This window comes from Cololabis saira, chromosome 16 (assembly GCF_033807715.1).
Source record: "Cololabis saira isolate AMF1-May2022 chromosome 16, fColSai1.1, whole genome shotgun sequence".
In the NCBI taxonomy this organism is placed as follows: Eukaryota; Metazoa; Chordata; class Actinopteri; order Beloniformes; family Belonidae; genus Cololabis; species Cololabis saira.
Window position 1 is genome coordinate 4,902,082 of NC_084602.1, and position 27,332 is coordinate 4,929,413.

The following is a 27,332-nucleotide window of genomic DNA, read 5'->3' on the forward strand; positions in this document are numbered from 1 at the left end:
GATCAACATCAACCATCATCGTTGGTCCCGGTGAAGCTGCAGTCTGTCTGCGGTGAACACTGACACACCGGGTCAGAGCGGATTTGGTCATGATGTTTAAACTGTGTTTTGTGATTAATAAGCACGGTTTTTAATTATTTTGTGTTGGATCAATGTAGCAAATAAAATAATTCAGACCATCCAGCTCCTCAACCATCAGTTACGTGTTTCACATGAGCAGTTCAGGTAAAAACGGCAGTCAAATCAGCAAATATGTCATTTTGCTGGAGGAAATAGATTAATTCCTGATAAAATAAGTGTATTAGTGCACAGCTCTGCTCATGTACGCATGTGAATGATTGTACGTTTGTGTGAACATGAAAGTACAATCTGCATTGAGGCTTCGTGCTTCAGGAATCCCGGTCTGTGATTGGACGCTGCCTCGGCGTCACCGCTGCTCATTTGTATAAAGTTGAGTTCTCTCAACCTCAAATTGACGCTCTGACGCCTCTCGCAGCGAGCTTTCATAGAAAATTAATGGCAGCCAGACGCCTGTGACGCCTGTGACGCTTTCAGTGTGAATCCAGGGTAAGAGTGAAGCGACTGTGGGCAGGAGTCACTGGAGCTGGAAAGCCCAGTCCAGAACCGCCGGAGCTCTTGTCCTGTGAGTCCTGCTCACAGTTTGGCTCCCACTTGCACAGAGACGGTAACACTTGGATGTTGGCACCTCAGACGCCTTCCTGCCCAGCAGCAAGTAGGTAGCCGTGATCTCGTCGTACTTCATCTTGGCCAGAGACTCCTGGATCTCCTCCAGGTTGTAGCCCATGCCCACCATCACATCTGCAGGGACAGGACACACAGATACTCCCGTTAAACACGCAACAAGATGTTCAAACTTGTGATAATCATCAGGAAGGTGAAGTGTTGGCACGAGATTGACAGGAATGGGACAATTACTCCTGCTGAGGTACAGCCTTCAAAATAAAAGACCCAGCTGCTAAAGCAACCAGAGAGCAGCTCCCTACTGGCACTTTTCCACTAGTACCTGCTGAGTCGTCTGTATCTGACATCATCACACTACAGACCACCGATTGGTCGGGGGGTTGGAGTCAGACGTCTGAGTCAGGAGGAGGAAATCAGAGAAAGAGACTCTGACGGATTCTGGTTCATTTTATTCAACCAGCAATGGCAGTAAAAGTCTGTTTCATGATCCAACTCTGAGAGTCAGATGTTCATAAACCTGGTGCTGAGGAGAGAATTAAAAAGGGATCTAGACGGAGATAATGAACGACCAGATCTACCAGGAGCTCTGTCTCTTCATAGCTGCTCACGGCTCCAGCTGACTTTTCAGCAAACAGAGACAAACTAACAAAAAAAAGAAAAAAAGCATCGCCGCTTGAAGCTTCTCTCTCTCTCATTTTTTAACTTGATATCAAACACAAGCCACAGACCCAGCAGCACATCTATCAGAGGTCTGCAACCAAAAATGTTGAAAGAGCCATATTGGACCAAAAACACAAAAAACAAATATGTCTGGAGCTGCAAAAAATGAAAATTCTTGTATAAGCTTTAGAATGAACGCAACACATGCTGCATGTATCCATATTAGTTAGTAGTTTTTCGTTATGCACTTTGAGAAAAAAGTTGAAATGTCGAGAAAAAAGTCGAAATTTCATGAAAAAAGACGAAATGTTGAGAAAAAAGTCAAAATGTCAAGATTAAAAAGGAAAGGAAAAAGAGCTCAAACATTTTTGAAAAAGCTCCAGGGAGCCACTGGGGCGGCGCTAAAGAGCCGCATGCGGCTCTAGAGCCGCGGGTTGCCGACCCCTGACATCTATCATCTCCTCCAGGTTCTACATCTTTAGTGTTGTTGTCTTCTTCGTTTAGATACACAATCAAATACGTCACAGCAGCTTCACTCCAACCTCCTACTTCTGCTCCAGGTGCTGAATTGTTATGGAAAAGAAACCAGGCCCAGTTGAGATGAGTCGAGCAGAGTAGGTGCTGGTTGAAAAGCTCCATAAGTGGCGGATCACTCTGCTCTCCCGGGATGATGAACAGGAATAACCTGCAGCTCCGGCAGACGGGGCCTCCCACCCACAAGCCTCAGCCTGACACGGCGGGGAGGTTAGTCATGACTCGGTAACTGGGATCACGGGGCTGTACTAATGCGAGCGACAGAGTCACACAGGAACTCAGAGTCCCGCCTTTGTGCAGGATCCCAACCTTGGCAGCTACGTGCCAGACCTTGCTTTGAAGCTCAGACGGAAACATTTTCCCTCCCATTCTCTGCTTCCAGCGGCCCTTTATGAGTGGAGAGATTAAAAAGCTCTGCCCGGTCTTATCACGGCGCTGGCTGGAACAGTTTAAAGGCCGGCTGAGGGAGCACTCAGCGCCTGACCCACAGCCTTCCCTTCATCTCACCGTGTTTCCTGCGGACATTTCAAGTCAGACGAGCCGTCCCCGAGGAGGGACTGGTGGGGACTGACTGACGGATCAACAGCTCACCAGGGCGTCCAACCACCACGTTAGCGTAAGCAATGTCCCAGCTCAGCTCAACCCGAGCCCATATGAACACTAATGGCGCTTTTCCACTAGTACCTACTCAGCCCGACTCCATCCGCCTCGCCTTTTCCACAAGGGGTCTAACGTGCCGAGTAGATACTTTTTCTGTATCTATTCTGCTGAGGTTCTAAGCGCAGAGCCTACGCCGTAGGGTACACGTCGTACCAGAGGTGTCAAGTAAGGAAGTACAAATACTTCGTTACCTTACTTAAGTAGAAATGTTGGTTATCTATACTTCACTGGAGTAATTATTTTTCAGACGACTTTTTTACTTTTACTCCTTACAATTTCACACAATTATCTGTACTTTTTACTCCTTACATTTTAAAAACAGCCTCGTTACTCTATTTCATTTGGGCCTTTAATAAAAACTATCCAGTTAAATTGCTCCATCCGGATAGAGTGAATTTGGTTGTGGTTGTTTCAGATGTTCTTGTCCAGTTTTGTTCTTACATCCGTTCCCTCAGATTCCTGCAACTAAACTTGGATGTACATTCCAATAAAGGTTAGGATAAATGATAACATGCCTCTGAAGTTTGACTTTTTGCACCATTACAATACTTATAGGCAACTAGTCATCATATCTGCTGCTCTCTGAAACACATGTTAATGCTCAATAGTACACATATATGGTTCTTTAATATATTTGGACTATACTAAGATACATTCATTTTCAATGGCTTTTGTCCTTAATGACTTTTTTCCCCCTTACATTACTTTTATACTTTAAGTAGTTTTGAAACCAGTACTTTTATACTTTTACTTGAGTAAAAAACTTGAGTTGATACTTCAACTTCTACAGGAGTATTTTTAAACTCTAGTATCTATACTTCTACCTGAGTAATGAATGTGAATACTTTTGATGCCTCTGCGTCGTACCCTGACCTGCACCTCCCAAAAATTGGAACTACGTGTTGCAGACCCAACGCAGACCGAGAGGCTGTGATTGGTTTGCTTGGTAGCAACGCATTTCCGGTTCCAGTTCGTGAAGCAGTAGTGAACTTTCAGCGCTCTTTTCTTCGTGTGTGTGTGATTTTTTTTTGGAGTTGTTTTGTATTTTTGCACAATAGTTGTCCTTATCTCTTTGATTCACTGTGACCGGAAAAACCTGAAGCTAAACAAAGTATCAACTAGCGCTCTGGGGGGTACTGCACCGCAGAGAAATGGAGTGATGGAGACGTCTGAAGGATTCATGACGGCGTCACGGCAACGGCGTAGGCTCTATGTTGGTTTAACGCGTAATCATAATTCAGGCTTAAGTCGGGCTGTATCTGACGTCATCACACTACAGGCCACCGATTGGTCGGGGGGTTGGAGTCAGACGTCTGAGTCAGGATGTGACATCAGCGAAAGAGACTCTGACGGATTCTTGTTCATTTTATTCAACAGGCAATGGCAGAAAATAGTCTGTTTCATGATCCAACTCTGAGGTGCAGATGTTCATAAACCTAAGGAGAGTGTTTTGGTGCCGCTGTAATAAATATCTTAGATCTTATACAATAAACGGATGAGATAGTGGTGGTAAGCGTAGATTTTTTTTCTCTGCCGTGCATATTAAAAATGGATTTAGCACCTAGTATCTCCCCCTCAGGCTCAGAACTGTGATAAATGTAGTTTTAAACAGATAAACAGTGGTTCCTGCAGCCGGAGAGACGTCAGCGGTGCGTTCTTAACTCGTCGTTGGAATCAATAGTTGAGTGAAGCAGCCGGGAACATTTATGTAAGTGATCTGACCTTTTGTTGCACCAGCAGCTTGGCAGTGCAGTGACCGACCCGTAAATCATGGCAGCGGCGTTACACGTGAAGGCCCACCCACATCTAATGCCTTTCCCTTCTGTTTCCCCTTTTTTCTTCATTTGCTATCAAATGTTCAGATGTTATTGGAACTGTTTAGTCCCCCCCCGGGAGAAAAGCTCTTAACAACCCAACAAAAGCACCGTACTCAAGTGTGAAGCAGGGAAAAGTGGAGAAGTGTGAAAGACTGAGCCGAGGGAGGACAGCAGTCGCTCCCGCCTGGACGGCCTCTTTGTTTCCTTTTCACTTGGTTTGTCAACATCCTTCACCAGTTTTCTATTGAACCATTCCTGCTGACATCGTCTTCTTTTCTTAAACGTATCAGTCTGTCCGAGGTGTTGCTTTACTCTGCCGCGTCCACGCTTGCGTGTACAGAGGGTTAGTTCTGTTCCGTTAGTTGACAGCGGTCCTTTGTTAAAGAGCAGCCTAAAAACCACCGTGACTTCACTGTCACATGATAATCAGGAGATGATCCTAGAGGCCACAGAGCGGTTCCTCTGGCCCGGGCCCCAGTGCTTATGGCACCTTTACCAGCACCTACTCGGCTCTGCTCCACTCGGCTCGACCTGGTTTCTTTTCCATAACAATCAGCACCTGGAGCAGAAGTAGGAGGTTGGAGTGAAGCTGCCGTGACGTATTTGATTGTGTGATCTAAACAAAGAAGACAACACTAAGGCCCAATCCCAATACACCCCCTACTTTCTACCACTAGCCCTCCCTCACTACCACTAGCCCTAAAAAAGAAGCCACAGATTTTAGGGCACTTGAAATCTTCCCAGATCTGTCCCAATACTCCCACTACTCCTACTTTCAGCACCAGCCCTAAAATCAGGAAGCTGAGAGCCAAAAGCTGTTTTAATTTCAGCTGTAGCGCTGTTAATATGCCACTTTATTAAGTTTTAATATTTTTTCAGGCGTAAAAGTAACCGTCAAGATCCCCAACCTGGGCTCAGTTTATCCAAATAACGCCTGTTAAGAAATTTGATCTGATGTTTTAGGCGATGAGAAGAGCCGCCGGCTCGGAGCAGCAGCAGCAGCAGCAGCAGCTCACGGCCGGAGTACAGACGTGATCGCCGGGTCAACCTGCGCCGTCGTCCCGGGGAGAAACCTGCAGCTCTGTGGAGAATTACCGCTGGCTGAAATAAATCATTTAGGAACATAAATGTTGGTTTAATAGATGAAATCTAACAGTTGTAGCTACGACTCTTAAGAAATTTGCTCCGAAAAATTCGAGATTTCTGCCTGCCGGCTCCGGAGCTGATTTATGGTTCCGCGTTAAATCGGCGCAGAGCCTACAACGTAGGTTACGTAACCTTCTGCGTTGGTGTAACGCGGAACCATAAATCAGCCTTTATTCTGGCGTGATCTTCGCAACAACGGGCAAGCGAGTGATTATGTACATTCACTGAGTGAATATTATGAAAGTAAAATATATATTTCTCGCTAGAAATGTAATCAAAACGCATTTTTATGCAGAAACTAACTCAAAATATTGATTTTATTCACTAAAAAATAAGAAATGTCCGCCATGTTTTTTTTTTTTGATTCAGTCCGCAAATGACGACGAAAAGCATTCTGGGAAATTTTTCTGGCCCTAGATCAGCTAGTGAGGATCGGAAATCCCTAAATCCGTAGGGACAGATTCATAGCCACTACACTCGTTTTCTCCACTACCCCTAGATGAAAAGAGGAATTGGGACACCACTACCCTCACGGGAACGCGCAAAATGTAGAGGTAGGGCTGAAAAGTAGGACTAGGGGGGGATTGGGACTGGGCCTAAAGATGTAGAACCTGGAGCAGATGATAGATGTGCTGCTGGGTCTGTGGTTTGTGTTTGATATCAAGTTAAAAAATGAGAGTGAGAGAAACTTCAAGCGGCGACGATTTTTAATTTTTGTTTTTGTCTCGGTGCTGCTGAAAAGTCAGCAGGAGCCGTGAGCAGCTATGAAGTGACAGATCTCCTGGTAGATCTGGTCGTTCCTTATCTCCGTCTAGATCCCTTTTTAATTCTGTCCTCAGTAGGGTTGGGCACCGAGAACCGGTTCCAAATAGGGACCGGTTACTTACGTCCGGTTCCGGAACCGTTAAGAAGATGTTTGCATTTCAATTCTTTTATTCGATTCTCAAATGTCCGCACTGGTTTGTTTACGAAGTTTGTATTACTCTGCCTGCCGCGCTCCGTTTGTTTTGTATTACTCCGCCTGCCGCGCTCGGTTTATTTTGTATTACTCCGCCCACCGTGCTCCGTTTATTTTGTATTACTCCGCCTGCCGCGCTCCATTTATTTTGTATTACTCTGCCTGCCGCGCTCCGTTTATTTTGTATTACTCCGCCTGCCGCGCTCCGTTTATTTTGTATTACTCCGCCCACCGCGCTCCGTTTATTTTGTATTACTCCGCCTGCCGCGCTCCGTTTATTTTGTATTATTGATCCGCCCGGCGTGCGTCGCTTGAACGAAGCCACTACTCTGTGCGGAGCGCTCTCGCTTGCTGCCTGAGAAGGCAGACATGATAATCTTCCTGAACAAGAATTGTTTCTGAACTGTCACATGACATTGTCAATGCTCCAGGGTTTGTTTTATTTTATTTTCCAGCTGGGGTGCAGCTCTTTGTTTTTTTAGACTGCTACCAACTTGTGTGTTTCAGCAATTCAGCAGTTAGTTAGGGCCCCTCCTTGTATTTGAATACCCTAGTTACAGTACAGCAAACAAATTAAACTGTATCAAGTCAACTGGCAATGTGAATAAATAAAAATGGCCTGTGTAAAGGCGTTTTTTAAATGAAAAAAAATTCTCTTGTGAAATATTTGTGACCGGTTGACCTGCACCTCAAAGAATCGGAATCAAGAATCGTTTAGAACAGGAATCGAAATTGAGAATCGGATTCGTTAAAATGCAAACGATGCCCAACCCAGCACCAGGTTTATGAACATCTGCACCTCAGAGTTGGATCATGACACAGACTTTTGCTGCCATTGCTGGTTGAATAAAATGAACAAGAATCCGTCAGAGTCTCTTTCTCTGATTTCCTCCTCCTGACTCAGACGTCTGACTCCAACCCCCCGACCAATCGGTGGCCTGTAGTGTGATGATGTCAGATACAGCCGACTCAGCAGCTTAGAACCTCGGCAGAATAGTTACAGAAAAGTATCTACTCGGCACGTTAGACCCCTAGTGAAGAAGCACAAAACCGAGGCGAGTCGAGTCGGGCTGAATAGGTACTAGTGGAAAAGCACCAAAATGCTGTTCAAATATTAACTAAGATGAAGTCAGATTTGTCGTCATCTGTGCTGTGGCTGCAGCGATGGCGGCTGAAAGCCTCTCTTCCCCCTCTCTTCTAACAGTCATCCTCTTCCGTTAGTGGGGAAGGTCAGGCAGAGTTGTGCATGGAGCGTTCAGGACTCAGATACTCTGCAGCGCTCGTGTTCCCTCTCCAGCGTTCTGTTTCTGGGTGACCTGGAGCTGCACCGACACGTGCAGCACAGCCAACCACAGCTGCTGTTACGCAAGCCCCCGCTCCGGCCTGCAGTGCCACGGGGAGCCTGCTGTCATCTTCAGCTGCTCCTGTTCACGGATTCATCCTTTCCTTCACTTCCTTATCGGTGGAACTGTGACTGCGTTTCCATGCATCAATAACCCTTTTAAAACCCGAATATTATCAATAACCCGAATTTGCACGGCCATGTAAACACCAATAACTCCTTTCAATAACCCGAATTTAATCATATTCGGGTTTTTAAAAACCCCAATATGACCCCTGGGTTACTCCTTTTAAAACCCTAATATTGGGTCATGTAAACGCCAAACGGAATATCCCCATCAAACGGAACATGAATTTGTTTTCTGCACATGCTCTGTTCACAAGGAATCCAGGGGCCGGATTCACAAAACATTCTTAAGAAGAAAAATCTTCTTAAGGGTCATTTTTTTCTTAAGTTCAGTCTTAAGAAGAAAAAAGAGAAGAAGTCCTATTCTCCAAAAAAGTTCTTAAGTATTTTCTCAACTTTCTTGTTAAGTTTCTTCTTAAGAAAAAACTTAGGAATAAATGGTATTCTTGAAATAAAAGTTCTCAAATTTGTTCTTGACTTTTTTCTTAACTTTAAGACAACCTTGACCTGTCTTAAAATGTATTCTATGAAAAGGTAAAACTCTAATATCACCTTTTTCAACACATTTTAGACTAGAGTTTAGACTAGTAGGTCATAGTTTGGGGATATACTTTGTAATTAATTACACAAAGAGCCTGTTAACTGTTTGTTAGCATGTTAGTTAGCGTGGTAGTTAATTATTATTAATTTTCCCAATAGTATTTTTTTTCTCACATTAATCTCATCCCCCATAACCTTGAAAAGTTCCTGCATCTCTTTTTCTCCTTCTCCATGTTTAGTGAGTGACTGACGGTTAAGACCAAACTACCTGTATAAATGTTGTTTGTTGGCGCGTGCAATGCAATAACATATTTTAAGAAGTTCTTAAGTAGGAAAAATAATACATTTGTAAGAAATGACAGATCTTAAGACGGTTCTTAAGAAAATATTGAGGAATTGGACTTAAGAACTTTCTTATGAACTTCTTAATTTTAGATCTTAAGACATTTCTTAAGATCATTCTTAAGAACATATTGGTGAATCCGGCCCCAGGTCTTTTGAGTCCAGGAAGTTCTTATAAACACGGAGAAACGCAAGACCAGGAGGAGACTAATCACTTCATAAATGTAATGAAGGATATGAACATTTCTGCATTTGTAGACGGTAGAAAGTACCGGGATAGAAGATTTACAAGAAGGTGAGAGAAAAGTTGCGCGAAGCAGCATTTGTTTTGAATTTGGATACAGGAAGAAGAAGCGGGAATTGCTTCATGATGTTCTCCGTGCGTCGCTGGTTTGATCCAGATATCCCAAATGATTAATAACCATTTAAAATGAATATTCCAAATGTTTCAGTAACCGGAATATTAGCAATAACCTGAATTTTGACTGCATGTAAACGTAGTCAATGAGACTGCTGGTGATCAATGTTGTCAAAATAAACAAATAAAATGCTGAAAGGTTTTAGCACAAAACACAGATGAAGTTGTGGGATTCTGTAACAACATCCGGAGGTTTGGCGTGTTGGACGTCTGTCCCGTTGTCTTTCATCTCCTTACCTATTCTCTTCTGGTCCGTGATGTCCAGTTCAGGTTCCAAGTACGGCTTGAGCTCGTCCTCGTCGAAGCCTGCGTTGATCCAGCGATCCTTCATGATTTGCTACAAAAATCAAGAGCGCGCATGAGTTTTAAACACTTCTTTATGCACAACATAAACACAAAAACTAGATTCTGGCTGCACACACGTACACGGTAATGCTTCATGAATAAAGGCTTCACAAGTGTCTTAAATCTCACTAAAAGCCCTTAGATATGACCCAGCGAAGTCTAAATGACCACCCTGCCCCTTCACACCCACATCTCTGAGCACCTTTCCCTCCAACATTAGGGATGGGAATGGAAAACCGGTTCTTGTTCAGAACCGGTTCCCCAGTGTTTCAATTCCTTGGAATCGTTTGTAAATTTTGTAAACGATTCCCTTTTCCATTCCAGTGGGCATGAATGACGTCAGCACATACGTTGCTAAGCAACATGTGTAAGCCAGCCCTAGCAATACAAACGCTCAAAAGTCTGGTTACATTTCAGTAAAAAAAAAAAGAGGATGACAGGGAAACTTGCAATACCGGACTGTCTCAGAAAATTAGAATATTGTGATAAAGTTCTTTATTTGCTGTAATGCAATTAAAAAAACAATGTCATACATTCTGGATTCATTACAAATCAACTGAAATATTGCAAGCCTTTTATTATTTTAATATTGCTGATTATGGTTTACAGTTTAAGATTAAGATTCACAGAATATTCTAATTTTTGGAGATAGGATATTTGAGTTTTCTTAAGCTGTAAGCCATGATCAGCAATATTAAAATAATAAAAGGCTTGCAATATTTCAGTTGATTTGTAATGAATCCAGAATGTATGACATTTTTGCATTATAGAAAATAAAGGACTTTATCACAATATTCTAATTTTCTGAGACAGTCCTGTATAGTCGAAGGGAAAAAAATACTATCAACATGCTAAAACATTTGTGCAAACAGCAACCAATAACAATCAATAAATGTAACGTTTTCAATCCGCTCCGGACCAACGTCAGTAATTCTCAACCCAGCAGCAACGTTACTACAGGTAACTAGTTAACAAATGAACACTGCCTATCATATTAGCGCCATTTGCCTCATTGTTGTCTATTTTTTTCCTCAAATGAGACATCAATAAGGGAATCGATAAAGAACCGAATCATTAAGCAGAATCGAAAATGGAATTTGAATCCTAAAAATCTTATCAATTCCCATCCCTATCCAACATGCAGCTGATCAACTGCTCTCTGGGTTTTAATAATGATTGAACCAAAAACTCCAAAAGCTCCAAAAATGTCCAAGAAATAGAGGCTTTATTACTCGATTTCTTGCCCTTAAGCTCAGCTCAGGCAGCGGCTGTCGTTTATGGACCCAGTTTTGTTTTTCATCTCGGAGCGCCTCGTTTACCAAAACAACACTGCAAAAATACAAAGGTCTCTGCAGGGGGAAGAGAATCCATGCATGTGTTATTTCAAGAGCAGACAATTCTGCAATAAGGGAATCCCATTTTAGTCACATTAAGATCTCTCCGAGGCTTTTCAGAGAACTGCGTTGCTAGTTAGCGTCGTGTCTGTAAATCTCAGAAGAATTACTCGCCTGAGCACTTAGCTATCACACAGACATGTGCTGTTCCACCTCGGGGCTGGAAAGTCTCAAACTTACAAGCAAATGTTTTAGCATTTGCTTCCCTGCTTGCACGGAGACTTATACTTTTTAACTGGAAATCAAATGTAGCCCCGTCATTCCTGCAGTGGTTGAGGGATGTACCAAAGCTTCACTTTGGCCCGGAGTCCATTTGTAGAATTTGTGGAAAGTTTTTGCTTTTAGTTTAGTTTAGTTTTTTGTATCTACAGGACTGTCTCAGAAAATTTGAATATTGTGATAAAGTTCTTTATTTTCTGTAATGCAATTACAAAAAAAAAAAAGTCATACATTCTGGATTCATTACAAATCAACTGAAATATTGCAAGCCTTTTATTATTTTAATATTGCTGATCATGGCTTACAGTTTAAGAAAACTCAAATATCCTATCTCAAAAAAATAGAATATTCTGGGAATCTTAATCTTAAACTGTAAGCCATAATCAGCAATATTAAAATAATAAAAGGCTTGCAATATTTCAGTTGATTTGTAATGAATCCAGAATGTATGACATTTTTGCTTTTGCATTACAGAAAATAAAGAACTTTATCACAATATTCAAATTTTCTGAGACAGTCCTGTATGTCCACGTTTGTAAGTTTGATGTTTGTTAACACAAAAACTGCAAAATAAAGTAAAAAAAAAAAAATTAATTATTGGTCCGGTGATCCTTTGAGAATTGTGCTGGAAAATGAACAAGACATGTTGGAGGGAGTTTCATGGCCCAGCTGCACCGCTGATCACCACTCAGACCAAGGCAAAGAAGTGAACATTCACATTCAGCGTCATTCACGGTGACAACATGAAGAGGAGAGGAGAGTGTGGACCGGGGACCGGGGGCAGCAGGAACAAGGAGACACCTCGGGGATCAGAGGAGATGATGTGGGGGGAGCAGAGGAGAGGAGGGTGGAGGATAGATGGCATTCTCCCACTGTGCAGTCGTGCATTAAGAACCAAAGGTATATTTACATTTTCTGCGTCCTCCCTCACCTCGAGAGTACCACGCTTGGCTGGGTTGAGCACCAGGAAGCGTTTCAGGAGGTTCTCGCAGTCTGTGGACATGTAGAAAGGAATGCGGTACTTCCCTCTGAGTACGCGCTCCCGCAACTCCTGCAGAGGACGGAGAAGCAGCAGGTCAGCAAAGCACAGCATCGTCCCAGAGTCACCTCCAACTAGGACATGGATCTTAAGCCTCATCAGATTAGAACAACCTACCCATCAATACAAGAGAACTCAATTCATTACATCTTAAAAACTCCCTATTTTACAATCTCAATAAACCATGTAGTTGCCATCATCTCAGCATCATGTCAGCATCAGCATCCTCTCAGCATAATCTCAGCATCATCATCATCTCAGCATCCTCTCAGCATAATCTCAGCATCATCATCATCTCAGCATCATCATCCTCACAGCATCATCATCTCAGCATCATCACAGCATCATCATCTCAGCATCATCACAGCATCATCATCTCAGCATCATCACAGCATCATCACAGCATCATCATCATCTCAGCATCATCTCAGCATCATCTCAGCATCATCTCAGCATCATCTCAGCATCATCTCAGCATCATCATCATCTCAGCATCATCTCAGCATCATCTCAGCATCATCTCAGCATCATCATCATCTCAGCATCATCTCAGCATCATCTCAGCATCATCACAGCATCATCACAGCATCATCACAGCATCATCACAGCATCATCATCCTCTCAGCATCATCATCCTCACAGCATCATCTCAGCATCATCATCCTCACAGCATCATCTCAGCATCATCATCATCTCAGCATCCTCTCAGCATCATCACCATCTCAGCATCCTCTCAGCATCCTCATCCTCTCAGCATCATCATCCTCACAGCATCATCTCAGCATCATCATCATCTCAGCATCCTCTCAGCATCATCACCATCTCAGCATCATCTCAGCATCCTCATCCTCTCAGCATCATCATCATCTCAGCATCATCTCAGCATCATCTCAGCATCATCTCAGCATCCTCATCCTCTCAGCATCATCTCAGCATCAGCATCATCACAGCATCATCTCAGCATCATCTCAGCATCATCTCAGCATCCTCATCCTCTCAGCATCATCATCATCTCAGCATCCTCTCAGCATCATCACCATCTCAGCATCATCTCAGCATCCTCATCCTCTCAGCATCCTCATCATCTCAGCATCCTCTCAGCATCATCACCATCTCAGCATCATCTCAGCATCCTCATCCTCTCAGCATCATCATCATCTCAGCATCCTCTCAGCATCATCACCATCTCAGCATCATCTCAGCATCCTCATCATCTCAGCATCATCACAGCATCATCTCAGCATCATCACAGCATCATCTCAGCATCATCTCAGCATCATCTCAGCATCCTCATCCTCTCAGCATCATCATCATCTCAGCATCATCTCAGCATCAGCATCATCTCAGCATCATCTCAGCATCCTCATCCTCTCAGCATCATCATCCTCTCAGCATCATCTCAGCATCATCTCAGCATCAGCATCATCACAGCATCATCTCAGCATCATCACAGCATCATCTCAGCATCATCACAGCATCATCTCAGCATCATCTCAGCATCCTCATCCTCTCAGCATCATCATCCTCACAGCATCATCTCAGCATCATCATCATCTCAGCATCATCTCAGCATCATCATCATCTCAGCATCATCTCAGCATCAGCATCATCACAGCATCATCTCAGCATCCTCACAGCATCATCATCTCAGCATCCTCACAGCATCATCACAGCATCATCTTCATCTCAGCATCACCACAGCATCATCACAGCATCATCATCATCTCAGCATCACCACAGCATCATCACAGCATCATCTTCATCTCAGCATCATCATCCTCACAGCATCATCTCAGCATCATCACAGCATCATCTCAGCATCACCACAGCATCATCACAGCATCATCTTCATCTCAGCATCATCATCCTCACAGCATCATCTCAGCATCATCTCAGCATCATCTCAGCATCATCTCAGCATCATCTCAGCATCCTCATCCTCTCAGCATCATCATCCTCACAGCATCATCTCAGCATCATCTCAGCATCAGCATCCTCTCAGCATCATCTTCATCTCAGCATCATCATCCTCACAGCATCATCTCAGCATCCTCACAGCATCATCTCAGCATCCTCTCAGCATCATCTCAGCATCATCTCAGCATCAGCATCATCACAGCATCATCTCAGCATCATCTCAGCATCATCTCAGCATCAGCATCATCTCAGCATCCTCTCAGCATCATCTCAGCATCATCTCAGCATCCTCATCCTCTCAGCATCATCATCCTCACAGCATCATCTCAGCATCATCTCAGCATCATCTCAGCATCCTCTCAGCATCATCTTCATCTCAGCATCATCATCATCACAGCATCATCTCAGCATCCTCTCAGCATCATCTCAGCATCATCTCAGCATCAGCATCATCACAGCATCATCTCAGCATCATCACAGCATCATCTCAGCATCATCATCCTCTCAGCATCATCTCAGCATCATCATCCTCTCAGCATCATCATCTCAGCATCCTCTCAGCATCCTCACAGCATCATCATTTCAGCATCCTCACAGCATCATCATCTCAGCATCACCACAGCATCATCACAGCATCATCTTCATCTCAGCATCATCATCCTCACAGCATCATCTCAGCATCCTCTCAGCATCATCACGGCAGCGTCCCACCTTGAGGTTCTGTCCGTCGAAGGGCAGCGAGCCGCTGACCAGCGTGTACAGGATCACCCCCAGACTCCACACGTCCACCTCCGGCCCGTCGTACTTCTTCCCTTGGAAAAGTTCTGGCGCGGCGTAGGGCGGGGAGCCGCAGAACGTGTCCAGCTTGTTTCCCATCGTAAACTCGTTGCTGAAGCCGAAGTCGGCTATCTTGATGTTCATGTCTGCGTCCAGGAGCAGGTTCTCCGCCTGCGGACACACAGAAGTTGATGGAGCTTTATTTGGGGTTTGCAGGACACTGAACACTCAGCAGTCCTTAAAAGACCATCACACGGGGCTCTTTTAACTCAGATTTTTGGAGGAATATTAAATCAGGAAGATCAGTGGCAGGATAAACTGTTGGCGACGTGAGTAATGTGACTCTGAGAGAAGACGTTTGTGGACGCCTTTAGAAAATAAAGAGATAAAGACGGGAAACAGTCAGCACTTGTATGGAAGCGTTTCATCCTCGTGAGTCAACTTGGAGGAGCTGCAGATTCAGGGGAACGGTTCCAGTTCTGGGGCCTCATTTATAAAGCTTGCGTGCGCAGAAAAACAGGGCTTGAAAGATACGCACGCCACCTTATACGCAAAGGTTGGGATTAAAAAAAAATAACTTAACGGGAAAATGTGCGTATCCCTACGAACATTTTGAAGATATGGAGAACTGGCGACGCAGACGGTGAGGTGGTGAAATGAAGCCAGATTCATGTCATACTTTTAATGTCATCACATATCAGACTTATAATATAATAGCGCTGATCGTGTCCCTCTGTGTTTGAAGCTCAGTGTCAGCGCTTGGATCACTCTGGTTCTGCAGCCGCGGTGCAGGACACGCCTCCTTGTCACCCACGGTATTTCTTTGTTTATGCCCAAAAAAGGAATGTTTTTTGGACACCAGAATAACTAGTGCCATGTTTTTGCCTTTAAATATGTTTAAAAGTATGAAAACATTAAAGTTTTCAGTTACAATTGCATAAATTGTCTATATTTCCTTACTTTAAATTATATACTGTCTAAGTGTTACATTTGCATAAAATGCTAAAAACCAAATTCTCAAAGATTTTAAACTGAAATACCAAAATTGCTGCCCTGGATGTGTTTGATAATTCTACCACACGATGTTTCTGAAAGCAGTTCTATCAGCATTCTGGGAGCTGATTGGTCCTTACAGCATCATTAGCTGCAATACTTGCTGTTGAATCTACATATAATACTAGTATTCATATGTTGCATAACTACACAGTAATATAATTAATGCAACAGCTCAACAGTTTTAATAACACTAAACCAAATCGATATCGGAATCGGATTGAATCAAATCCTGATAATCGATTCTGAATCTTGACATTTGAATGGATTCCCAGCCCTAGTTGCAAGTGGACACCCCGGAGTCCTGCACAATAATGTGGATGCTCTTCATTCAGGTCTAGTCTTCTATCTAGGCAGGAGCTGGGCCTCCTCTGACATCACTTCCTCCAAAGCAGCGAAGCTTCTGTGAACGTACCTTGAGGTCTCTGTGAACGATGTGCTTCTGGTGGCAGTACTGAACCGCTGACACGATCTGCACAGGGGAAGGACAAGCACAGATCAGTAGGCGTCTGCTGTTGTGCTCGCAGACTGTGACAGAGGATGTGGTGGAGGAGGAGATGTCGTTGACACCAACAGGAAGGATGGTTAGAGCACAAAAGGGTGAGAAAACAGGTTTTCCTCTGTGAGGAGGCTCCTTTCAGCTGGCAGGCCATGCAAGAGCATCTAAACTGTTCCAGCAGCTGTGTAGTTCTGCTGAAGACCATGCCACCCGTCTACACTGCTGAGAAAAGCTGCTGCTGCAGCGTCGTTTGTGTGGATCCCTTCACACAGACCATCCCCAGATCCACAGAAATACTGACAGAGGACACTGGAACACCAACAAAACCTGACACTACCAGTCAGAAGAAACTAAAGCCGTTATAGAGGGTCTGCATTGACGTCACTTCCCCACTGGACCAGCCCCCTTACTCACACTGAGTGGTAAAAACAGCTGCAACTAGTGGAGAAGACGGGATAACAGCTGATTATCAGCTTAAATTAAAGGCAGTTGGACTTGACAGTGACCTGTACAGTTACCCCAAGAACCAGTGGTCCATGGACATTAATATTTGGTACAGTTACCCCAAGAACCAGTGGTCCATGGACATTAATATTTGGTACAGTTACCAAGAACCAGTGGTCCATGGACATTAATATTTGGTACAGTTACCAAGAACCAGTGGTCCATGGACATTAATATTTGGTACAGTTACCAAGAACCAGTGGTCCATGGACATTAATATTTGGTACAGTTACCAAGAACCAGTGGTTCATGGACATTAATATTTGGTACAGTTACCAAGAACCAGTGGTCCATGGACATTAATATTTGGTACAGTTACCAAGAACCAGTGGTCCATGGACATTAATATTTGGTACAGTTACCAAGAACCAGTGGTTCATGGACATTAATATTTGGTACAGTTACCAAGAACCAGTGGTCCATGGACATTAATATTTGGTACAGTTACCAAGAACCAGTGGTCCATGGACATTAATATTTGGTACAGTTACCCCAGAACCAGTGGTCCATGGACACCAATCCAGTTTCCTGATATTTATATGAACTTAATTTCTACGCCGGGGAAATACATGAAGCAAAGCTTGAATGAATACAAAAGTCTTGACGCTTGGTCCGACTTCAAGGCAGGATTTGTTGTAGAAATTAAAGTGAGGAGGACACGGAACTTTATGATTTGACCGTTTAACGTTAGCTACCCAAAAATCCAACATTACCTGATACAAAATGGGAACCGAAAATCCACGTTTCGGTGCCTGGAATCCAGTTGTTTCTGTGAATTGCAGTGATCCATTTGTCTCTCTTAAGCTTATTTTTCAGCAGTCTGTAAAACGATAACTCAGATTTCTTGCTAAATCTATGAGTACAGTCGATCCCACAACAGCTCTTTCCCATTTTAGATGTTTTCCAGTTGCTCAAACTGAAAGTTTACGCTGCCACTCAGTCTTTCTGACACTCAGTCTTTCCGACACTCAGTCTTTCCGACACTCAGTCTTTCCGACACTCAGTCTTTCCGACACTCAGTCTTTCCGACACTCAGTCTTTCCGACACTCAGTCTTTCCGACACTCAGTCTTTCCGACACTCAGTCTTTCCGACACTCAGTGGGCGTAACCCGCTGTGAAGTCGCATCTGTGACGTCATGCGCATTCCCTCTCTAGCTCCATAAAAATGAAAAGCTCCAGATTACGTTGTTTTGTTTTCATTCCAGACAGACTTGAAGTCGACACTTTTCCCCGTTTTAACTTCACTTCTGAATCACCTTCGGCAAGAAACAATTTAAAGAAAAGCCAAACTGCTGTTTTACTTTGAAACAACGCGGGACTGAAACTAAGCCGGGATTCAATTAAACTTCATTCTAAAAGAAAAGGGCTTTGATGGTTTCTGTATGCTGGCTGTTCTTCAGAAACCACGCACTAGTAAACGCAGCCAAGACAGTTAAATTGTTTTGTATCAAGTATGAATTGAATTAAGTGGATAAGTGATCAGCGTCTCTGATAAACGCTGTGCCCTTTCCCATAACCACATTTCTCTGAACGAGTGAGCCTAAACGAAGTTAGTGAACGGCCAACTGACAACAGCACATTTGCCTGGTACAAAGGATGAAACAGGACGTGCTGCAGCTGCAACATGACAACTGAATAAGTGTCACAATTGTGATGTATGGAGCAAATTAACGACAGACAATATGAGGAATCCTTCTTTCACACAGCTGTCAACGGTCTGCTGACGGAGACGCGAGCGTCCTCTGAGACGCAGCAGAGGACGGCGTCTGGTCCGAGCAGAGCTGAGAGCAGAGGTGTGAAACCAGAACACTGCAGGGGGAGAAAGCTGCGTACCTGTCTAAATTTAGCTCTGGCCTCTTTTTCCTTCATTCTTCCATGTGCAACCAGGTAATCAAATACCTCTCCTGCAAAACACAGAAAGAGAAAGGGAATTAGAACAAAAAGAGTTTCAACTGAAGAAAGCACAAAAGAATAAAGCAAATAAAAAACACATTTTCTCTGCTGCTGGCATACGGAAACCAGCATGTGGACTGTTTGAGGACACGGCTTGACCGCTGAGGCACGGTTGGCGCTGCTTCCTCCCAGTGGCGTAGGAAGAAATATTGTTTTGGGTGGGCCAGGACAAAAATGGGTGGGCCATATTGTCCCAGAAAAAGTGGACTTATAAAAACTTTTAAGCAGAAAACATGACCGTCAGCTCCGCTGGGGAAGTGTCCGCACATTTGACAGAAAATCGCGTCCTTGTTTAAACTGTATTCCAACCAAGAAAATTGTCCATTCCACTTTGAGAATCATCTTGATTTTCCATTCTTGACAGTGCTTGGAAATACATCCAAACTTGGCCGTGAAGGTGGTTCATCGATTGCGGATAAATGGAGGGGTGAAGAAGAGGGCTGGGTGGACTCAGTCCGAGGCCCTGGCAGAGTCTTCTTCAAGTTTTTTTTTTTTTTTTAAATAACTAATCCATGAATCTGTTTAGCCGTTGTTGTGGTGATAAAGTCGGCTGCAACGCCGGCTAGCTTGCTGGCTAAAGGCAGCTCAGTCTGTCGGAACCAGAGCCATCAATTATGTCCCGAGTCTCCAACAACTTGTTTCAAAAGTTCCTTTTTAATCAGAAGAAAAAAAAAATGAAGGCTGAACTTAAGTCAACAACAAATCACTTTTATATTTATACTATTGGTGGGACGATAAAAAAAATTTATCTAATTAATTAGAGGCTTTGTAATTTATTAATCTCAATTAATCGCAAATCAATATTTGACACGAGAAGCAACATTTTTCAATTTAAATGGATTTTGGTATATGACTGAATCATTGAATTGACACATAAATGAGCTTAAACAACAAAATTGTGTGTATTTTGATAACTGAGTGTTAACAAGTGCAATGTGAATAATAGGAATATGATTGCATTGTCCACAAGGCACAAACTTAAATTCAAGTTAGTTGTACTCAAGCTTTTTCAGGAATTTTGTCTGTCTATGTCTTAAACACATTTGTTTTTGTTTAGTAAAATTAAAGCAGTACCATGCATCAGTATTACGGGGAACTTATACCGGGAACTCGTGCAATAAGAAACGTTCCGCACTGTTTGGAGTGCAAAAGTAAATTGCGATTAAATGCGTTTTTTTTTTTTGTCGCGTTATTTTTCTGTAATTAATTAATCGTAATTAATGTGATAAAGTCCCAGCCCTAATTTATACCTTTTGTCATATAATTTTTTAGAATATGTTTACAGGACTGTCTCAGAAAATTAGAATATTTTGATAAAGTTCTTTATTTTCTGTAATGCAATTAAAAAAACAAAAATGTCATACATTCTGGATTCATTACAAATCAACTGAAATATTGCAAGCCTTTTATTATTTTAATATTGCTGATTTGTAATGAATCCAGAATGTATGACTTTTTTGCATTACAGAAAATAAAGGACTTTCATAATATTCAATATTCTAATTTTCTGAGACAGTCCTGTATGTGGAACCTGTATTTTGATCAAAGTTCCCTGGGAGGGCCAGTGAGTGATGTGGGTGGGCCGGTGCCGGCCCGGCCTGCTTCCTCCTCACCTCACCTCCTGCAGGAGGAAGCTCCGTCTGAGCTCCAGCAACAACCACTTCTGCACACCGGCCACCACCAGCGTGACCGCTGCTGCTCACGTGCCAGACGGTGGTGAATGCAAGTGTATGCCCATACTAGCGCAGAAACTGAACTAAATACCCGACAAGACTTCCCTCTGAACGCTCCCAGCCCTCCCACTGGCTCAGCGCGGACCTGCAGAGCTGGGGAGAGTGCAGTTCCGGAAGAGCAACAATTCATCTGCGTCGTCTGACTCATCTGCTAAAGACAGAACGAGCCAGCTCACGCTGTCGGAGTGAAAGGTCACACTGAACGCTGCACAGATGAGACCAGGGGACTAAACTGGAAGGCAAGTTTTTTGTGCCTGATCCAGGGCTGCATCCAGGTCCTCCCTTGAGACACTCAATGCGTTTATATGGGAAGTTTAATTCCTCTTTAATTCAGAATTAAAATGAAATCCAATTTAAAATGAGTAAAAATTACCATGTAAACACCTAATTCCTAATGAAAATGGCCATTCCGAATTAAACTTACTTCCAAGGTAAGTGGCTGATTTATTCTGATTTTAAATCCTAATAGAATAATTCCAGATCATGTTTACACTCATTCTGCTTTAAATTAATCCCGCTCTTTCTTTCTGCTCGTTCCCTCGCCCGTCCGTCTCCATGACGCTTATATTCCACGCTGGGCTGGTTTTCCTAACAAAGTTTCAAGATGCAGCACGCAGTAAACGCTGGTCAAGAGCAGAGACCATTTATTTAATAAATAGCTTGGAGGACCTGGAAATAATTAAAAGAACAGATGAGAGGAAACATAAAAACTGTGAGCTTTTCAAAGTTGTAGCGGCTAAATTTGTTTTTCTTCCGGTAGTTTAACTTCCGGCCCCCCCCCCCCCTATCCAATCAGAACCTTCCCAACCCCCAGACCTGGAGAGGAATTGGAGACAGACCATCAAACGTGTTTTCCATGTAAACCTCAATTCAGAATTACTATTTCCGTGTAAACTCGAAGGAAAATAGTTTAATTCTAAATTATTTAATTCGGAATAATTCAAAAACGTCATGTAACCTTGGCCACAGAGGCAGATTCCCCCCCTTATTTTGGTCATCCATAACAGCAGTCGCACCTTCTAACGTAAAATTCATCATAAGTAAAAGATTCATTCTTCCCTGTGAGGTGACTAGTATTTAGAGGTGACAGAACCGCAGGCTTGATGATAAACACTGCGTCCTGTATTGCATTAGCTTGCTCATCAGAGGTTTGGCGAGTCATGTGGCCACTAAGAATGTGCTAAGGTGTGTTTCAAGATAAAGAAATCAATGTCAAATCAGCTAAAAGAGACGAAGGTTCATCTATAAGCACACGAGGTGCATATGCATTAGCAGGAGTTCCGGGGGGTTCTTTGGGGCAGGATCCTTGATGCACGTGTCCATTATCAGGAACGGCCTGCAGAAATGGTTTTCAGGAACCTTTGCGGAGCGAAAAACCTTCCTGTAGTAGGAGAGGTACTCCTACTTCCTGTCGGGGGGGGGGGGGGCCCTGCTAATCGGGATTTCTAAATTACGTTCAGCATTCTCACGTGAACATAAACCATGTGGCCACAACTCATTTGAACCTACTGGACCAGAAGCCAGTACATTTGATGAAGATGGACATCACAGGATTAAAACAAATGATAGATGGACCAACTAGACTAGAAGTTCAGCGGGAGGTTTCTTTTAATTTCAATAGAGTGTGTGTTTAAAAAAGTAGCGTCCCTTATTTACATCTTTCTTCCTCTCTTTCTTCTTTTTGCTCAATTCTTTTGTCTCCTTTTATTCTGCTGTAAATGGCGCTACGTTGTAATTAGCGCTGCGCGTTGCCAAAGACCTCACAATGAGATACTTGAGTCACGATACGATATTGCGATAACCAAATTTTGTGATATACAATAATCCCTCGTTTTCCGCGGGGGTTACGTTCCAAATAGAACCCGTTATAGGTGAAATCCACCAAGTAGCAACTTTTTTTTTTTTTACAATTATTATACAAGGCTTCAAATAGCGGAGATCAGCCCCGCCGTGACCCGATTAATTGGATTTGAACGGGAGAAAATGAAAAATTATTATGAAAAAAAATACAATAAGTACAGTAGGACAAATGGTCACTGGTGTGTATTTCTCTGCTCTTCTGATGCTGCTGCATCCTGACTCGCTCTGTAGCGTCTTTTCCTCCTAAAGCCGCGGTGCAGGTGTGTTTTTTCCAGAGAAGAACATAGTTATGGGTCGTTGTTGTCGCTCTTTTTTCTTCTGGGCAACAAGATTCTTCTAAACCGACACCATGGATTATATCTGAGACTGTAATGAACGATTCATCAAAGGTCCCGTTCTTGAGCAGCTGAAGCTCATTGGCCGTTCTCAGCTTGTTGCTAAGCAACCAACGTAATTGACACAGGAAGTGAAGAAGCAGGGAGACTGTTTAGCCAATCAGAATGCAGAACACGATGCACAATTCAAATCCGTGAAGCAGTGAGACGTGAAAAGTGAACCGCGTTACAGCGAGATATTACTGTACTGAGATACAGAAAGGAATGTTGAAAGAGCATCTATCCCATCTTGTGAGTTTATCCTTTCAACATTCCTTTTTCTGTCAGAATCAAAGTTCCTGGGGGGAAAAAAAAAAACACGCCGTCCTAAATCAGAGCTGTAAGACGATCTCTTGCATAAAAGGAGCAAGCTGGAGCGTTATTGTGTGATTCTGTAAGACTTCTAAGAAAGGCTAATGGCTACAAGGGAAGATATATTAGATTTAAGTGATTATAATCTAATGCAACGGGCTTGTGATCAGAGTCCAGGTCTCAGCAGGAAAGTGACCCATTTCTTCACAAACAAGTCCTCAGGATTTGATGTCTCTTCAATGTTTACGAGTAACAACGTTGGTTCTGTGTGGTACTGTATTAAATATGAAATTAGGAAAACTTCCTCCAGTCGAGTCATTGAAAGAAAAGAAGCTGGGATATTTGCATTTTTTGACCCAGAAAAGTCATAAATATGACCAATAATTTGGCGGAATTTTTACGTGATGGTGAAATGTAAATAATCAGTTCATCTTGAAGGTTTCACAGCAAATCTGTTGGGACTGAGGAGCTCCATTCCTCATTCATCTTCATCTGCTTCAGAGCAAAAGCTCTCAGCGATAGCGTCGATGGACAACGTGTGTGGGATGAATAGGATGTAGTACACCAAATACTTAGCTAGTACACTGTTTACAACAAGTCGTTCTGGTTAATGGTACTGCAGGTGGTACCAGTATGTACTTTGGCCTAAAGAGTTGGCACAAAGCCTGGTGAACAAGGGTTTCAGGTGAAACGTTTCATCAGAGCCGTCTACATCTATGCAGAGCAATAGAGGGTCTACATTGACGTTTCTTCCCCACTGGACCAGCCCCCTTACTCACACTGAGTGGTAAAAACAGCAGTAACTAATGGAGAAGACGGGATAACAGCTGATTATGGGCTTAAATTAAAGGCAGTTGGACTTGACAGTGACCCGTACAGTTACCCCAAGAACCAGTGGTCCATGGACATTAATATTTGGTACAGTTACCCCAAGAACCAGTGGTCCATGGACATTAATATTTGGTACAGTTACCCCAAGAACCAGTGGTCCATGGACATTAATATTTGGTACAGTTACCCCAAGAACCAGTGGTCCATGGACATTAATATTTGGTACAGTTACCCCAAGAACCAGTGGTCCATGGACATTAATATTTGGTACAGTTACCAAGAACCAGTGGTCCATGGACATTAATATTTGGTACAGTTACCCCAAGAACCAGTGGTCCATGGACATTAATATTTGGTACAGTTACCAAGAACCAGTGGTCCATGGACATTAATATTTGGCCACGAATCCAGTTTCCTGATATTTATATGTACTTAATTTCTACACCGGGGAAATACACGAAGCAAAGCTTGAAGGCTTACAAAAGTCTTGACGCTTGGTCCGACTTCAAGGCAGGATTTGTTGTAGAAATTAAAGTAATGAGGACACCGAACTTTAGGATTTGACCGTTTAACGTTAGCTACCCAAAAATCCAACATTACCTGATACAAAATGGGAACCGCAAATCCACTTTTTGGTGCCTGGAATCCAGTTGTTTCTGTGAATTGCAGCGATCCATTTGTCTCTCTTAAGCTTATTTTTCATCAGTCTGTTAAACGATAACTCCGATTTCTTGCTAAATCTATGAGTACAGTCGATCGCACAACAGCTCTTTCCCATTTTAGATGTTTTCCAGTTGCTCAAACTGAAAGTTTACGCTGACACTCAGTCTTTCTGACACTCAGTCTTTCTGACACTCAGTCTTTCTGACACTCAGTCTTTCTGACACTCAGTCTTTCTGACACTCAGTCTTTCTGACACTCAGTCTTTCTGACACTCAGTCTTTCTGACACTCAGTGGGCGTAACCCGCTGTGAAGTCGCATCTGTGACGTCATGCACATTCCCTCTATAGTATTGGACGCATTATCTTTAAATATGGCATTGTTGCTTTCAGAGGGACAAACATCATTCCAGTGAAGTAGGATACATGTCAACACCCTGAACATGTTCTGTCATCCATAGCGGACCTGGCATGTGTTAACAGACCAACAAAGCCAGAAAGTAAAGGTCCAGGGCGCCCTGAACAAATTATTCATGTTGCAACTGAAAGCTGTGGAAATGCAGCCGTACTCCCAACGCTGAAACGTGCAGCAGCTTTGAGCAGAAGGTGCAAGACCGCGCTAGAGCTCCAGCTGATAACAATTCAGCATTGATTGCTCAAAAATAAATAAATACAGTTTGAAAAAAGTGAAATGTACTGAAGCCAGCGGCAGCAGAGCCGTTTTGACACCTCGTTACTGAGGCACGTCTGCAGTCGTTAGTTCAGCGTGAAATATATCAGCTTTTCAGGTGATTAAATATTTACTCGGGTTTTAAAAATGGAACCCATTTTTCATCAAGGTTAGGAGTAAGAGGGGGGGGGGGCTGTTAAGGAATGGTCAAAGCGTTGTCCAAATGAGTTCAGAAAGATTACAGAAAAACTCATGTTCAACTGGCTGGATGAAACAACACTTTTACATTCTTCCTTCCAGATTCCTGCCTGCAGACTACATGCTTCCTCCGAGAGGTATAAAATATTAACATGCACATTTATCACATTTGGCGTTAATAAATTATAGTTGGGACCTCGGGGGAAGCAAACCATGTTCAGATTTTACGTATTAGTCGGTCTCCTGCGCTGAATTTGTTTCTACACTTTGCATTTCCAGCCAATCTTTGTTGTTTCCACTCTGGCGTGGGGACACGGGGTTGCTGGGTAAGGAAACCCCGCCCACTCCTCCAATTCTGCTCATTCTTCAGATATTAGAACTGCTAAGAGACTAAAAGTGCACAAACTTCATGATTTTGCGTGGACCTCCATTTATAACGCTACATTGAAACGGCATACAAACTCGTTTTAATTATAGATGCAATTCATTTTGTTGTCAACAAAAACCGATAATGTGTTTAATATGAGGTGTTTGGTGGTTAGATCCCGTCTGAGTTCAGGTGACGGAGGTTCAGTCTGAGCTGATCTTCTGCTTGTTTCATGTGACATAAACTTTACAACAAAAATAAAGATATGGTGTGTCCGAAATGCCATACTAAACAGTATATAGTCAAAAAGTATACTTAAGTTCGGCACACTTTTGAGTAAATATCAGAAGTATGCATTAATTGGGACGTACTACTCAGAGCCACACGACACTTCCTGCCGTTGGGAGGGGGAGTTGTTACCATGGTAACAGCAGCAATAGCAGCACCGCTCCACGCTTTCCCCTTTATCCTGGCCCAAACAAGATGACATTTCTCCTGCGCTGTGTGGTTTTATTCTTATTATTTATAAATGATGAACTGATCTGGTTAATATCTTACAGAAACCAAATCGAAATCACACCTAATTCCTCACATTTGAATTGTAGCGTGATGATGCTGCTGCAGCTTTGCTTGGTACCGGTAACGTTATCCTCCATTTTTGTTGGTTGCTAAGTATCTGCAACACTTAGCAACCAAACACCGCTGCATTGCATTGTGGGAAGTTTCTGCTTAGCTAGTGTCCATCAATCCATACTAATACATTTCTCCAGAATGAGTATGGATAGAGCACATTATTGAGTACGTACTAATGTTTCGGATGCAGTAAAAAATCTCACATACTGTTTTTGCTACTCATTAGGGAGGAAGTGTGGGATTTTGGACGCAGCTCTTGTATCTGCTTCCAACTGTGATGCTATGCTACAGTTAACAGACGTAGATCAATCCAGAGGGCTAGAACATCAGATTAAGAGGACAATGACAGAGAAAAGTTCAGTTTTTTTTTCCTTTTCTAAACCATCTCAAATTGACAGGTTTTTCCATTTAATTCCCAACCGGGGACGTTAAGTGTGCTCTCTCACCTCCACTTGCGTACTCCATCACCAGGTAGAGCGTCCTCTCCGTCTCAATCACTTCAAACAGCTTGACTGCAGGAGGAAAGACACGCAGAGAAAAATGATCAAATTCAATTAAGTTGAGAAAGCTGTGTGGAGAATCCTGATGGAGGGAGTGATGAATTCACGGACATGAACAGGAAACCGTGTTTCCAAACACGGAGAGCCCAGAATAGTGGAGTCACATGGCTCCGTGTGTCGTGACCGTGTCAGCGCTGCATAATCGAGCCGAGCGGCCCTCAATGTTTACTGTGGAGTCCTAAAGATTG

At 43.0% G+C, this 27,332-nt stretch overlaps 1 protein-coding gene across 16 annotated transcripts in view; it reads right to left on the bottom strand.

The window, feature by feature from the left end:
• The window catches only part of mark3a (MAP/microtubule affinity-regulating kinase 3a), an 88,917-nt gene that overhangs the window by 32,051 nt on the left and 29,534 nt on the right, over nucleotides 1-27,332 (bottom strand). For 9 of the 16 annotated variants that reach the window (XM_061742812.1, XM_061742808.1, XM_061742806.1 and 6 more), the window contains exons 5-11: nucleotides 27,031-27,096; nucleotides 18,827-18,897; nucleotides 16,405-16,461; nucleotides 14,871-15,107; nucleotides 12,114-12,254; nucleotides 9,483-9,582; nucleotides 707-819 (exon numbers count right to left, since the gene is read on the bottom strand). In XM_061742812.1, coding sequence (XP_061598796.1) covers nucleotides 707-819; nucleotides 9,483-9,582; nucleotides 12,114-12,254; nucleotides 14,871-15,107; nucleotides 16,405-16,461; nucleotides 18,827-18,897; nucleotides 27,031-27,096 — 785 coding nt within the window. The remainder of the gene's footprint in view (nucleotides 1-706; nucleotides 820-9,482; nucleotides 9,583-12,113; nucleotides 12,255-14,870; nucleotides 15,108-16,404; nucleotides 16,462-18,826; nucleotides 18,898-27,030; nucleotides 27,097-27,332) is intronic. The other 7 variants (XM_061742813.1, XM_061742810.1, XM_061742811.1 and 4 more) reach the window with 1 other exon arrangement.